Genomic DNA, 16,431 nt, shown 5'->3' on the forward strand with positions numbered 1-16,431 from the left:
TTCCAACCTTTTGCTTGCCAACAAAAATACTTGATCTTGGAGGATTACTGTTTATGTTCAATTGAATCTAGTGGTTTAGGGCCTTTGTTGAAGTAATAGCATGCTGATACTCTAGCTCAGGGTTTTGCCCGCCCCCCCTGTGAAAAAGGCATCAGCTCAGAAAAAAGAAAAAAAACTGGCCTAATGTGCTGTAGGGGTGTGTCTGAATAGTGTTACATTGCTTCCTCTCCTCACCTCTCTTCATTCATCCGCACTGATATGAGTGTTGTAGAAGTGAAAGCAAATAACAGAGATAGAACTAGACCATCTAGAGCTGCTTGACTCCAAGGGTTAACTGACACAACATAATGATGTTACCTCATCATGATCTGCTTCAATGTGTGGAGATACTGTAGCTTAATTATAACCTGTTCATTTAGCCAAATAATAGCTATGTCTAGTGAAATACCGCTCCCTTTAACAATGAGATGGTTACTGAATAGTTTTACAATGCAAATTGTCTTAAATTGTGTGTTCTGGTGAGCGCACACACACACACAGAGAGAGAGAGAGAACACCACACCACTCTGGGGCGTGACAATAAAAATGTGTTATTTCAGGAAATGCATCTGAGGTAGGCAGAGACAGGGTGGTCGGTACAGCGAGAGGGCACTGTGATCATCCAACCCCTTTATGTGAATCCTCCTCTAGGAGACTTATCATCTGACTCATGAGCACTGAGTCTATCTGGAGCCAAGTGTCCATAGGCACTCAGGTAAGCATTTCATAGCACTATAATTTCAGTGGAAGATGATGTGCGGTTAGTGAAGTTAGAGGCAGTTTTGTGAGCCAATGCTAACTAGGGTTAGCGCAATCACTGGAAGTCTACGGGTATCTGCTAGCACGTATTGAGTGTATGTGTTGTTGTGCATACTCGTGTGTTTGTGTATAAGTATATGTTTGTCTGTGAGTCGGTGTACAGTGCAGCCGTGTGCCTTCAAATGAGCTCAGACATTTATGCCCCAAAACAGCATTATTTAAACTCCATAGCCTCAGTTTTATGTAAGACATTAACCATAATGTCAAACCTTTTTTAAAGAGTGGGTGCTTGGCTACATTGCTAGAAGTGGAGAATGCATGGAAAATATGAGAAGGTCATATTTTTAGACCCATCGGATTAGCGACAATGACCACATCTGTGATTATCAGAGCCACTTAAAATCAAGACAAAGACAAAACCTTGTAGGAAAAAGAGTGATAATAGCTTTCTAGTAGCTTTAAAAGAACTCTGTGGGCAACTGTGTGTGTGTGTGTGTGTTGTGTGCGTGTGTATATACGTTTGTGAGTTTGTACGTGTGCACTCGTTCATGGGTTTGTTATGCTTATTCTAGTATATTACATTTGATTGCTCCACTTTAAAGTTACCCAATATCTTGAAAGGAAACAGATCATTATAGTATACATCAATCTCCTCAAGCTCCTTGGGTCTCTTACAGATGTCGGATCTTCATTTGAGCCAGTTTGCTAGAGCAGGAAAATCTTGCAGCAACAGGAAATGTGAATTATTATGTGGATTGTAATTAATGGACATTTTTGTAGGGGTTGATACTTGTACGGGGGAAATCAAGTCTGAAATTTCAAAGTGGAATTTCAAACCTCAAATACACTACACGTTTGAAATATCCTGAATTGCAGGGAAGTTATGCAACAGGGTGATCAAATTAAGATCATACATCTGTATCAAAACATCCTGTGTAAAGGGGTGGGGGATTGTGGCAGATAGAGTTAATCAGCCTTTGTAGGTCTGAATATGAACAAGAGATAAAAGTTCAAGGGGATGAGTTGAAAATATGAACTTTGTGGAACTGTCCGTGAATAAATTTGGTGCAAAAGGATGAAGAAGAAAAAAAAGAAAAAAGATAGTCAGTTTGTTCAGCTGTGACCTACAACTAAACTTAGGGGCTGAGTCATTGTGTAAAAGCTGAGTTAAACACATTCAATTTGAGGTTATCCAAACATTGACAATGTAACTGGGTGTCCATAGGCATGATCTCAGCTATGATCCCATTCAAGGCAATAGATACAGTATGTGTAGCAAATGACCAAGTTAGCATGCTACTGCCTTCTTGAGACCTGAAGTATGGTCTACCCATGTGCTTCTGGCTAACCCTATGCCTAAACCAATCACTTGTTGTTGAAAATCATTAGGCATCAGCCAATCAAGGCAACCAAATATCTCCCATGTCCAAGTTGAGCACACCTCATGAATAATTAACTGGTTGTTGTTTTTGGCATTACTTCACATTTGATTGCCCAATATATTTTGTGTAAGATTTGATTTCTACTTGAAACACTTGGAAACAAGTTTCTCCAGGAGGACACCAACACATGTTGCAAATTGAAATTGGCAGCCTACATGTTAGTTTCTCAGACAGCTAACTATTAGCTCTGTTAGCTTTAGCTTACATTGACCCACCAGGAAATTTGACCTTCACTGTTTGAAGGAGTGTGCCATCTGAATGTGTTTGAGGCAAAGCCATTTTGAGGCTTGGGAAAGACAGTTACAGCATACAGGGCACTGGTAGCCAACTTCTTCTATTTCATTTCAATGTCTCCGTCTTATGACTGTTTCACACAGGAAGTCAGACACTTCCGTAAAAAGGTGTATCACATTTTGAAACAAAACAGCCAGACTTGTGATGTAAGTTAGCTTTCATGTAGGCTGTTTCAAGGAATCACACATGAGAAAGGTGTGCAAATGCAGTTCAACATTTTAACTGTTCCAAGTTTGAACCCTCTGTAATTATTGGGACAGTGACACATTTTTTGTTGTTTTGATGCTGTACTCCAGCACTTTGGATTTGAAATGATACAATGACTATGATGTTAAAGTGCAGACTGTCAGCTTTATTATTTGAGGGTATTTTCATCCATATCGAGTGAACCGTTTAGAAATTACAGCGCTTTCTGTCAATAGTCCCCCCCCATTTTAAGTGACCAAAAGAATTGGGACAAATTTACTTATATGTGTATTAAAGTAGTCAGAAATTTAGTATTTGGTCCCATATTTCTAGCATGCAATGATTAAATCAAACTTTTGCTGTTTGTTTTGGTTGTGTTTCAGATTATTTTGTGCCCAATAGAAAAAGTAATGGTAAATATTGTATTGTGAAATTTTTTTATGAATATAATATGTTTTTTAACACTTCTACATTAATATGGATGCTCCCATGATCCTGAATGAATCGTGAATAATGATGAGTGAGAAAGTTACAGATGAGCAAATACTGTATCATACCCCCAAGACATGCTAACCTCTCCCTATTACAATAATGGGAGGATAGCATTTTTGGGGAGGTATGACATTTGTTCTTCAGTAACTTTCTCCATCATTATTCACGATTCATTCAGGATTATCCGTGATCATGGTAGCATACACATTAATGTAGAAGTGTTTAAAAAACATATTATATAAGTGACTCCAAAATGACACAATACATTATTTACCATTCATTTCTATTGGGTACAAAATAATCTGAAACACAACCAAAACAAACTGCAAATAAATCCAACAAGTTTGTAGATTCATAAACTTGATGTAGTCATTGCGTGCTAGGAATATGGGACCAAATACTAAACTTTTGACTACTTTAATACACATATAACTGAATTTGTCCCAATACTTTTCGTTGCCTAAAATGGGGGCAGTATGTAAAGAAAGTGCAGTAATTTCTAAACGGTTCACCCGATAAAGATGAAAATAGCCTCATAGGCATTGTATCATTTCAAATCCAAACTGCTGGAGTAGAGAGCCAAAACGACAACAAAATGGGTCACTGTCCCAATTACAGAGGGCACTGTAAGTGATCAACATGTTAATGATAGAGTCACACCTGAGGTCCACATTGCTTATTTTATCAGGGTCTATTCAAATCAGAAGAGGGCAGAAATAAGTTGATACAGTATCTGTAACCTTTACCAGGCAAAACAGGCAGATGCTGATGGGTGTGGAAAATGTACACTATGTGCAAACCCAGAAGCGTAACCATTAGCTATGCAAACTTGAAGGGATATGCACGTGAGTTTACAGTGTGATATCCCCACCTATCTGACATACTTCATTAACTCAAGTGTCTGGTTTTATCTTTGTTCAAGGTTTGTAACGTATGTGGTCAACATGAAAGTCCTAGCTATGGTTTATATAACCCACGTATGATTTGGTGATAATACACAGTCTGAATTCCCTCTCATTCTCACACAGATTATTGAAGTAACATGGAGCTGACTGGTTGCAAAGTGGGTCTTCATAATCCATGCAATTGGTTAATTACCCTTTCACCATCGACTATGTCAAACACACCTATGACAGAGTCAGTGCATTTTAGGTAAACTGGTAAACTATCTTAGACTTCCTCTACTGTACAAAAGTTTTTACCCTTCAGGGTATCAGAACCATTTAGCTCCAAAGGCTGGGTGATGTGACATGCTTACCATACTTCCTGTTGGTATCCGAGCAACCATGCAGAGTCATGAAGTGTTCCATTGAAAACATCCCCTGAGGAATAGAAGATCAAACAGATTACATCACATTTACTTATTGAGGAGACACCCGTTTCCAGGAACAATTAGATCATTGTTTGCACTTTTATCCATTTGTGCCACTGGACCTTGAGTGAAGCGATGTTATCCCCTGCAATAACAGGTCATACACAGTCCTACAATTACAGTACTTTATGTACTGTGAAATGCTACATGATGAGCTATTCAGAAGATCATAGAGAGAATATGTCATCAGGAACAAGGTCATATGCCCAAATTATGGACATTTGCGCTTAGTTTATTTTATCCTGGAACTGCTCCTTTGTTTAAGTCGACATAATACTATACTGAACAAAATAATAAAACTCAACATGCAACAATTTCAAAGGTTTTGCTGAGTTACAGTTCATAAGGAAATCAGTCACTTGAAATAAATTCATTAGGCCCTAATCTATGTATTTCACATGACTGGGCAGGGGCGCAGCCACTTGGGAGCCAGACCCACCCACTGAGGAGCCAGGGCCAGCCAATTTCCCCACAAAATCTTTATTACAGACAGAAATGCTCCACAGTTTCCTCAGATGTCCTAGTGGCTGGTCCCGCAGGTGAAGTAGCCGGATGTGGGGGTCCTGGGCTGGTGTGGTTACATGTGGTTTGCGGTTGTGAGGCCGGTTGGATGTACTGCCAAATTCTCTAAAATGACATTGGAGGCAGCTTAAGGAAGAGAAATGAACATTCAATTCTCTGGCTACAGCTCTGGTGGACATTCCTGCAGTCAGCATGCCAATTGCACAGTCCCTCAAAACTTGAGACATCTGTGGCATTGTGTTGTGTGACAAAACTGCACATTTTAGAGTGGCATTTATTGTCCCCAGCACAAAGTGCACCTGTGTAATGATCATGCTGTTTAATCAGCTTCTTGCTATGCCATACCTGTCAGGTGGATGGACTATCTTGGCAAAGGAGAAATGCTCACTAGCAGGGATGTAAACACATTTTTGAGTGAAATATGCTTTTTGTGCCTTTACATGTTGAGTTTATATTTTTGTTCAGTATATATAGGGTGTAATATTGGGCCATTAACTCAAAATGTAATACATTTCAACTGTATATCTGACATGGTACAGCTGTCTTTTTTTAAGACCATAACCATGAGTGTGAAGTGTATACTTTTGTTTTAAAGTAGATTTGTTTAAGACTACCAAGAATCACTCTGTGTGACCCTGATTTAGCCCACCGCAGTAAAAGTATAACGGTAATTTGACAGAGAAAACCAGCGTACATCAGTGAACTAACATGGCTGGGACCAGACAATCAGATATTTCACTTAACCCATTTATTCTGTCTCATCAACTCTCTAATTCCTTCCCAGAGTCAAAATGGAGTCCTTCAGCTCTAAGGACATGGCCATGAAGGCCCAGAAGAAAATCCTCAGCCACATGGCCAGCAAATCCATGGTGCAGATGTTAATTGACGACACCAGCAGCGAAATCCTGGACGAGCTCTACCGCATCTCCAAGGAACACTCTGGAAACCGCACAGAGGCCCAGAAGGTGGTCAAGGACCTGGTAAAGGTGGTGGTAAAGGTGGGGGTTCTTTTTCGGCACAACCGCTTCAGTAAAGAGGAGCTCAGCCTGGCTCAGGACTTCAAGAAGAAGCTGCACCAGGGGGTCATGACGGCAATCAGCTTCCAGGAGGTAACTTTACATCAGAACTCTTCAAAGCCTTAGTTGAACTCTGCATGAAGGCCCAACCTAAAGCATGCGTGATAGAACTGACATCTCCCTACAGTCATTGATTATACCTACTAAAATGTCAAACTATCTGGACAAAATCCCAAGGGGACTTTAATAGGAAACAATGCCCCACTTACAATAGTCTCTATCCTATAGCCAATACCATAAACTAGCACCTTAAATGGTGATTACAGCTGTTCTAAGAACTGTGTTGTAATTACTACTGTGCTGTCACTAATATTTTATTTGCCATCCCTTTGGTCCAGGTGGAGTTCACATTTGATAAGGCTGTCATGACGGAGCTTTTGACAGATTGTAGGGACATCTTGCTGAAGCTCGTGGAGAAACACCTGACACTCAAATCCTTTGGACGCATTCGGCATGTCTTCAACCACTACTCTGACCCAGACCTACTGACCAACCTCTACACCCCCGGTGGCCCTCTCTGGCCTAATCTCACCAAGATCTGCAATGGCCTGAACAAACTGGTTGAGGAAGGCAAGCTTTGAGTGGGAATTACGAACAACGCTGGGAAAATGAGAAACTGTGGCAAGCCTATTAAAGAATTCTGAATTCAGTTTGCCCGTGAAAATATCATTTTGGAAGCTTAATGGGGACATTGACTCAGTGTGAGTTGATGATGTGGATATTGATTTATGTTGGGATCTTTATGAGGACATGGAATCATCACCCTTGCTTTACAACATAAGCCATCTGCATTAGGGCTGGGCGATATATTGTGTATTCATCATTATCACAATATGAATGTGATTGATATGCGTAGTCACATTTCACCATCTCAGGAAATTACCTCTACCTCTGCCTCAATGCATTTCAGTCGAATGCTGTTGGAGCGAAGTAAAGTTCATTCAAATATGAGACAAGAAACAAAGCCAACATTTTTGCTAAAATCACCTGTGAAATCCTCCAAATAGTTTTTTATTTCTTTTTACGACTTCTTTGTTAGGACTCCCTGCTTCCAGCACGGTAAGAATGCATCTGTGGTCTAATTTCAATTGATTAGTCCTCCTGTTTTAAGATATTTGCTCTTTTATTAGCTATTTTACGAGTGTGTTAAGATTACACGATGGGGTTGGGGGGCTAGCAGTGCAAACGTTTGTTTATAACATGTTGCGTACACAAGTTTGTAGAATTTCAGCAGTAGCACTTAGTGGATGTTGTGCAATGGGAGAAGAATGAGGCAATATTTAACCATGAACCATAACACTTTCCACAGGAGAAACAGAACTGCACACACAGCAAGTGAACCCTAACGATGTTCCCTACCCCTTTGCAAGCTGTTTTCTATAACTGTCTTAGATGTACACAATTCGAAAGGGAATATCTGCAATTAAAGGACTTACGGGCCAAAATATAGTGTGTATCTATCAGGCTTTAAGGCTTATTGTGAGTTATCTGTTTTGTTAAACTTCAGACTACAAAATGTTTGACAAAGAAGGAAACAGGAACCGTCAGAAAGACAGCACCCTCAGGCTTTCCCCGGAAAATGGCCTCAGGAAATGAGGTAAGCATGCATCACCTGCCTGCATTGAGAGACTAGATATGCAAACATTGATTAACGTGTCATTCCAGTTTCAGTACATGCCATTAATGCAACAGGTTATCCTATTCTTAGACAAAACTGTGAAAAATGACAGGTTTATGAAGCCATGCTGTCCTCTAGTGGGCTATAGTGAATATTGCACCTGGAGTTGGATTACTTACTGGCACTTGTAATTTACCATAATTCAAGTTGCTTCTTTCAAATCTGATGAATATACAATCTGTACTATCACATAGGCAACTGTATTAATATTATTGAAAGCTACAATAAAAGCCTTAAAAGAATCTGCTTCTTGTGAGGTGGGAATCTAACTCATCTTGTACCAGATTGGAAGAATAATTCTGTCCAACATCCATTAGACATGATCATCATTTCATCCCTGTTGTTTGAGTCAGATCAGAGGCTTGTATCAAAACACAGATGACCAATGAACTCCATATGTATCCAAAATGTACATAGAGGAGAGTGGGACAATTTGAGCCAAAAGGGTAAATTGAGCTATCGTGTTAGAGGTTTTATGATGCTTGTATCTAAACCGAAGTAAATCATTTAAGATTGTTTTATACATCAGTTGGGGTCTCTATAAGCTTCAATATGAGGTCCTAAATCTGGCTTGAAAGTAGCTGTTTGGGCTAATAAAATAAAAATATTTGCCTTGGGGTAAGTTGTGCCAATGTTGTGTTGAAAAATGTAAGGCATTATTGCTGGGATATGAGGTATCAACAGGGCCTGGCCTATGTTAAAAGTGCTTTTAAAAAGTACAAATTGTTTGTTAGGTACACACACAGAGAGACACAGAGCGACACAGAAATGTACCTTAACGAGGAGGTAGAAGTTCCAGGCTGCTACAGGAGGGCGAATCCTCATTGTGACTTCGGGGAGCAGATAAAAGGAAGCTACCAGGCCTCTGGAGAATGAACAGAGGACATGAGTGAGTGTCTACAGATCTGATATGACAACAGTGTGTATAGCATAGATAAACAACAGGATGTTCCATTCTTAGGGCCACTTACAGAAGTAGGAAGATATGTTTTTCCTTCTAGAAGGATTAGTAGAACGAATTCATAAAAAACATCTGCGAAGTTGATACGATGGATCTGAAGTCAAACAAATAGGATAATTACATAATCTTTATTGACAAGCATTTTAGAAAGTCCCATTGAGTAGATGTTAGATGAGAAGACTGTGCCTGCAGCTACCGCTCAAGCTAGCACTTAGACATACTCCTACAAGAACCATCTCCTGCTCAGGTCGCTCCGTTTGCTGGCTCATTAATGAAGCTCCCCAAGAGGTCGTACACCTGCTGAAACAGCCTCACATCCTGAAAACAAAACAATCATAAAATTCCTTCATTTTATCATAAACTCAAAGATTCAGGTTTGTAATTCAGAGGACCTCTGTTTGGCTTGTATGACGTTGAAACTTTTCAACTAAACCCTAGGAATCACTGCCTAAAGGTGACCCACCGTGCAAAAACAGGTTGAATCAATGTTGTTTCCATGTCACATCAATAGAAAATGTAAATGTGATGATGTTCAATCAATGTGGAAAACTGATTGGATTTGAAAGAAGTCATCAACGTAAGGAAATTTCGTCTTTTCTGTAACGGCTGTCGTACGTAATGGACCAAGGCGCAGCGGGTTGAGTGCTCCTCTTAACTTTATTTAGAACACTTAACGAACAGTATTGCAGGCTACACACAGCTATGCAACAACAACTTCCCACAAACCACAGGTGAAAAAAGGGCTACCTAAGTATGACTCCCAATCAGAAACAACGATGTACAGCTGTTCCTGATTGAGAGCCATACCAGGCCAACAAAGAAATACACAACATAGAAAACCATAGAAATACAAAACAAGAACATTACCCAAACACCCCGGAACACATAAAACAAACACCCCTCTTACATAAATACATATCCCAATAAACCCTGAACCACATAAAACAAATACCCCCTGCCACGTCCTGACCAAACTACAATAACCAATAACCCCTTATACTGGTCAGGACGTGACATTTTCACCCAACTTTTAACCTAAATCTAATTACGTAAATGTTTGGGTGGGATTTCACATTGAATTCACATTAGTTGACAACTCAACCAAATGTAAATCAAAACCAGACATTGAAATGACACCTGTGCCCAGTGGGAACTATATATCTGGTCTGATGAACTATAATTATGAAATTGGTTAGCTGCTGGTTGAGCTCGGACAGTCCGCTCAACACCATCCTCCCAGCGTGTGTGAGGTAATTGAGGGAGGTACTGTCTGCGGATGTCATAGTCTGTGAAAACAAGTCAGTACATTTACAAATAATCCAGAAATGTTCATCAAGTGAAATACAAAAGGTGCTAAATTCACACTTTCTCACCTCCACGTCAGATACCGGCTAGCCTCAGAGAGAAGTTGGTTTTCCCTTGGTTTGCAAAGTAACCCCTGTAAATAGAAATGTTTAAAAAGAAATGTTCAACCTAAGAAGCTAAAACATACATCAGTGCCATGAAATTAAGAAATACTTTGATGTTAGCCTATGTTATAACTGCAGGATTCAGAAAGACCATACCAATGTATGATCTAATTTGATCACTCTTTTGTTGCTGAGAATTGTTCTGCATGGAAGGAAATGCAAACTTGTAGTATATTGGAGTTTTAAAAAGGCTTTTCAAGTTTGTAATTTCCACTTTGAAATGTCAGACACGATTTGCCCTAACGAAAAATGTATTCTGTTGCTGCAGGATTTTTTTCCTGCTGTAGCAAACTGGCTCAAATTAAGATACTACATCTGTATAACTACGATATTGGGCTGATTATTTCAAAACAAATGTTTTTACTATAAATGAACACATGAAAGTGAACTCACCGCCACTGCAACATTATTTTGCTCCTCCACAAACTCCCCCTCAACTCCTAAAACAGACATCACATTAACTTCAACTCTACTAAACGGCATTTCACCTGCAACATCAACTGAAGCAGACAAAACATTCAGCGACATCATGACAATACTTTCATCTTGACCTAACAACTTGACCCTTGACAGACAATACAAACCTGTCAATACCAAAATAATGACACTTAGACACACCTGTACACACAAGTACAAATGAAAAAAAGGGTTATTGACTGTAGAAAGAGTTTTACCTGAGGAGTGCTGTCAGGGGCCTGGTCCCGGTCCTGGGTGGAGTGGTAAGGTGGAGGCGGACTGGGAGGGGAATAACAAGGGAAAAGGGGAGGCGGAGGGGGTGGCAGAGAATCATTGGGGAAGGAAGGCTCATGAGGGGTGGTGATGATGTCAGAGGTAGAGAGTTGATATGCCATCATCTCATCCCCCCTCTCCTGGAACCGCTCCACCGTGGTGGAGATATCCACGTGCTGTTTAACACAACATGTGACACTGCAAGCCCAACACTGAAAACCACCATATTGAGAGCCCCTCAACCAAACTCTGAAATAAACCTGGGCGTCCTCATAATAGGTGAACTCTGACCTCCTCTTGACAAGGCCATGGATCCTTCTACCAAGGAAATAAAAATGAGGCAAGAGATTAGAATGTATCATTTCATTTTCTGTCAACATGTATTTATTCAAATAGGTAAATGGACATTTGCCACTTTTGTGAAATGAAAGTGAGAAAGTGCTTGACTGCACCTTAATACCAGTCACCTCCTTGTTGTTGAAGACCACCTGGACGAGACCCATTAAAAGAGACATGGGGAAACATTACATTTCAAGCAGGAAATATAAGTAGACCTACAGTTTGTGCATCATTTGACACAAATCAGGTGCATTTGAGAGGAAAGATCAGTTGAGAATCTCTCACCCATGGGTCCAGGACGTTTTCCTGGATGACTCTGCTCCACCACAGCTGTTTCTCCACTCCCCTCACAATGCACAGGTGATGCATGTCCTCTTAATTTTGCTATAAAGAAAAAAATGCCTTCAGACTCCAGACCTCTCTCTATATGTTAGCTGTAGATGTTCATATCATTTGGCAGCCGATTTCAGTATAATCCCTGGCAGTGATATAGAGCCCACATCGTGTTTGTACGACAAGTTTCCCCCTAGGTTTCAATTAGGGCCAGACATACAAAAGAAAACCCAGAGACAATTGGGAGTTCAAATACAGATGTGTTTAGAATTGTTAAGAATATGTCTAAAGTACCAGCACTCGTCCATAATGGATCTTCCAGTAATGAAAATTAAACGAACCCCAGTTCTCAACCAGCTGCAACTTCTCGTAAGGAAAAGGAGTCTTCACTATTTGGCTGCAAAACAAAGACATCACCTAATTTTAGAGATTGCTCTGTGATTAATAAGATACAAAATTGTGGCGATAGAGGACATGTTAATGTGTACTATTACTAATCATCTATGACGGTCTAATAATGTGATTGGCTATGTAAAAATATGTCGAAGATAAATACACAACGCAGAGGACGAGAGGACTAGAATTAACGATCAATGGAAATAGTTGTTTTTCAGTTCAACATCTGTTTAGAATATGTTAGAATATGTTAGGAATGTCAGTCCTGAACTCATAGCTATGTGTGCTATGTTTTCATTGGTCTGAATCTGGAGCAGGATACTTGTTATTTGGCCATTGGTCCAGTTGTACTGCAAGGACTTCTAATTGGTCAGCCTCAGGCTAGGGTGGGGGGTTATAAATGACATCCTGTTTCTTTGTTCTGTGGAGAGAATCACTGAAGAGAATCACTGGGGAGAATCACTGAGGACAGGGGAGCATGAACATCTACCATCTACCTCCCCACATGATTCGTCCTCTTTGAATAAGAATAAACCTGTTTTCCTCCCCTTTATTTGCTTTGGGGTCTGTGTTATTGAAGACTAACATCAACTGCTAACAGCTACCTGTGAATGGCAATCTGAAGGTGCTGACAGTTCGTCAAGCACTAGCCTCCCAGCTTCAGTAAGGTGAAGGGTAGGCTCCTCCATAACCAATTTGGAAGTCTGTGGAAAGAAAACTAAGTAAATTCTCCCTATAACAGATGAGCTTTGGTTAATAATGTGTTTGGTTACCTGTGTGTTTAACACTGCAAGTTCTGTTACTAGCATTCTCCCAGCAAGGGTGAGGTAGTAGACTGGTTTGGCCTTGGAGAAGGCAGGCTATGAAGGCAAGGGAATATGTTTACAGACATTTTCATTATGTTGTTGTATAGAAAACTAGTGACTTGATGTTAATGTTTAATATCCTCTAAAGACTAAAGAGTATCAGAATGGATAGACTCACGGAGATAGGAACACACAAGGGTCCAGACCAAGGGATTAAAGCCAGACAGGTCCACTGTCCAAACTCCTCATCCACATACTAAGGAACAAGACACGATCAAATTAAGAGTCAGTTTGAATGATAGACAGGTAGCCTACAGTATAGGACTGACAGACTGGTATAGGGAGGATTGCATGAGGACGCCACTGCATGATAGATTCTAAGACAATCGGCAGTTGAACTACACATGCCTGTGTTCAAAGGGTAAGGAAACATCTGAGGTACCTGCATATGAATGACTACCTGTTCATTTTGAGCGGACAGTTCCTCCCATACCATCCTCCTAGCAGGAGTGAAACAGATAATAAACGGGTTGCTCCACTGTGAAAATCTGAGAAAATGAGGGAATGGCTTTAAAGACATCAAAGTATTCTACTAGTGGACACTGAAGGTAATCATCCCTATTAGATCAGATTAGTATTAGTTAATCATCTGAATGGTTACCTGTGTGTTTAGCACTGCCAGCTCTCTCACCAGCATCCTCCCAGCATGGGAAGGTTATAAATTGGCTGCAGTTTGACAGGCTAAGAAAAAGTGAATATGTTTACAGAAATGCATTTCCATACGATTATTTTAGAAAATGTTATGTTTATGTTTAAGTCCCCCTAAAGACCAGAGAGTATCAGAATGGATGGACTTACAGCATTTGAATCCCACGGAGGTCCACACCAAGAGATTAAAGCCAGACAGGGCTGCTGCTGAACCTCCTCATTCACATGATAATGAACAAGACAGGATCAATTTAAGAGTCAGTTTGAATGATAGACTGGTACTGTTTAGGAGTAAAATATTGGCATAGGGAAGATTGCAAGAGGAGGCCACTGCAATGAAATTAGTTGAAATACACAGGTCTGAGTTATAAATGTTAAGAACATGTCTGAAGTACCTGCAGGTGAATGTCTACCTCTTCAAGCTGAAAGGACAGTTCATCCCATACCATCGTGCCAGGACGAGAGATGAAAATGTGCTGCTCAATTGTGCAAATCTGTAAGAAAATGAGGGAACAGTTTTAAGGACATCAAAGTATCCCACTGCCATAGTGGATACTGAAGGTAATCCTGCCAATTAGATAAAATTAGCCTTGTCCAATAATCTGCATGTCTACCTGTGTGTTTAAAACTGCCAGCTCTCTCACCAGCATGGGTCAGGTAATATGTTGGCTGCAGTGAAACAGACTATTAAAAAAATAGGGAATATGTTTACAGAAATGTATTTCCATATTGTTCTACAGAAAACGTCATGTTTATGTTTAAGTTACATAAACCAGTCTAAGGACCAAAGAGTATCAGAATGGATGGATTTACAGAGCTGGGAACCCACAGAGGTCCAGACCAAGGGATTAAAGCCAAGGCAGGATTAAATTAGGAGTCAGTTTGAATGATAGACAGGTAGCCTATAGGACTGACAGACTGGTATAGGGAGGATTGCACGACGAATCTACCACTGCATGATAGATTCTAAGACAATTGGCAGTTGAACTACATGTCTGTGTTCAAAGGGTAAGGGAACATCCGAGGTACCTGCATATGAATATCTGTTTTAAGACCAGAGAGAAGACCAGAGAGTATCAGTATCGATGGATTTACAGACCTGGGAACCCACAGAGGTCCAGACCAAGGGATTAAAGCCAGACAGGGCCGGTGCCCAACCTCCTCATCCACATACTAAGGGAAAAAAATCAGGATCAATTTACGAGTCAGTAAAATGACAGTTTGAATGACAGATTGTTATTGAACCCATCCTGCTAATGAAGCAGTGTTGTTATAGCCTGGGTGCCAGTCTGTTTCAGCTCTCTGCCCATTCCTTATGGGATTGTGATGCAAGAGAGCAGAAAGACTGTCACCTAGGCTATTGATAAGTCCATTCTTACCTGAACAAGGACTGGGTCCTCCTGGTCCAGGGTGTGCTCATTATCTTTATGAATAAACAATAGAGGATATTTTCTCTAAGTTTAAGAACTACCAGCTACAAGACACCAGACATTTGTCCATGTAGTTAGGCTGATCATATATTTTACTTGTGTTTTATATTGTATGACATCAAATGTATTTATGTGTCTGCATAATATACCAACATGTTCAATTAAACCTAAAGCAAAGGTTTGGTTTCAAAGGAGCATGTTTGTTTGTTGTTGTTAATAGTGGAATACCATAGCATTTAAGGCTACATGGAAACATATCAAATATCCTCTGGCCTTTGCTAGTCGTCATCATTCTGCATCCAAAATTACACCCTCTTCCCTATTTAGTGCACTACTTTGAACAAGCGCCTGTTGACCATAGAACTGTGAGTCCTGGTCAAAATAAGGAATAAGGTATAGGGTGCCATTTGCGACGAAACCTAAATATAGTTTCAGTCCGGACTAAATATTTATCTATTCCTATTTAGACATTGTCAATTAAGTAAACTAACCCTCCTCAACCGTGACAATACGGTCCACGCTCTCCACAGTGGCCGGTGCATCCTCACCGACTCCGTATTTACTATAAAAGTAGACTGCAGAACCGATCGTAAGCACAAGGCCAGCTGCACCACAGAAGCGGCTTCTCGCGGAGCAATCTCAGCGGGGTCATGGTTGGCTATGTCACAATGAGCAATGGGATGAACATGTTAACCAAACTGATTAAAACAAAACTCAACAGTGACATCAATTAAATTGAATTTTGAGCATGATTTGGGAGTTCATAAAAATGTGAACTATGAACAAAATACTGTATCTATGGCTCTGAGTAGGAGTAGAAGGGACTGCGCCACAATGCACACTGCGCTCTCCATGGTTCTGAAAAAGGGAACGTTCATCAGCTCCGTGATGTTCTAGGCCGATCCCACTCACTGAGCCATTCTCACTTTCACGTTCAAGGTGTCAATTCGTTCAACCACCATGCATTGGACTAAAACATAATTCAAATAGTTACTAAAAAGCACCGCCTACAGAATATTTTAAAAATCGTATTTTAAATCCCCTGCATAAATCAGCTGAGATAGCGCACTCTTCTCATCTATTTTTGTATTTATTTTTTATTTCACCTTTATTTAACCAGGTAGGCCAGTTGAGAACAAGTTCATAATCTCTTCGCACTTCCGCCATGGTGGTTAACTGATTGATAATTTGGATAATTCATATCCAAAGTGAAATGCTGATTGTGTCATATTTATAATATAGGCCTAGCAGCCCACGTTGCATGACATAATCCTAATCCTAAAATAGAAACCCTGGGAACACAAGATATGGCTGTACAGCCGGCAACAATAATAAATCCAAAGAGGGTAGCTGTTGAGGAAAACGAGTAGACCAACACAAATCTTCATTAGGAGAGAAAA

General features: G+C 40.2%; 1 protein-coding gene and 1 long non-coding RNA gene across 4 annotated transcripts; one reads left to right on the forward strand and one right to left on the reverse strand.

The window, feature by feature from the left end:
- The first annotated feature begins 651 nt into the window (after positions 1–651).
- On the forward strand, positions 652–8,102 carry tp8l2 (Tumor necrosis factor, alpha-induced protein 8-like protein 2). 3 transcript variants are annotated; one of them, XR_006758666.2, is made up of 4 exons: positions 4,237–4,364; positions 5,891–6,215; positions 6,521–7,241; positions 7,492–8,102. XR_006758666.2 is itself a non-coding variant. In NM_001140747.1 (3 exon segments), coding segments are annotated over 2 exon segments (561 nt in total). In that variant the 5' UTR covers positions 652–754; positions 5,891–5,897; the 3' UTR covers positions 6,764–7,181.
- A 4,590-nt stretch (positions 8,103–12,692) lies between these two features.
- Positions 12,693–12,981, reverse strand: LOC106569914 (uncharacterized). The gene is made up of 2 exons (XR_006758894.2): positions 12,861–12,981; positions 12,693–12,791 (listed from the first exon to the last, which is right to left on the reverse strand). It is a non-coding gene; the product is annotated as an uncharacterized LOC106569914 (long non-coding RNA).
- Between the last annotated feature and the right edge of the window lie 3,450 nt (positions 12,982–16,431).

This window comes from Salmo salar, chromosome 14, assembly GCF_965601325.2.
Source record: "Salmo salar chromosome 14, fSalSal1, whole genome shotgun sequence".
Taxonomy (NCBI): Eukaryota; Metazoa; Chordata; class Actinopteri; order Salmoniformes; family Salmonidae; genus Salmo; species Salmo salar.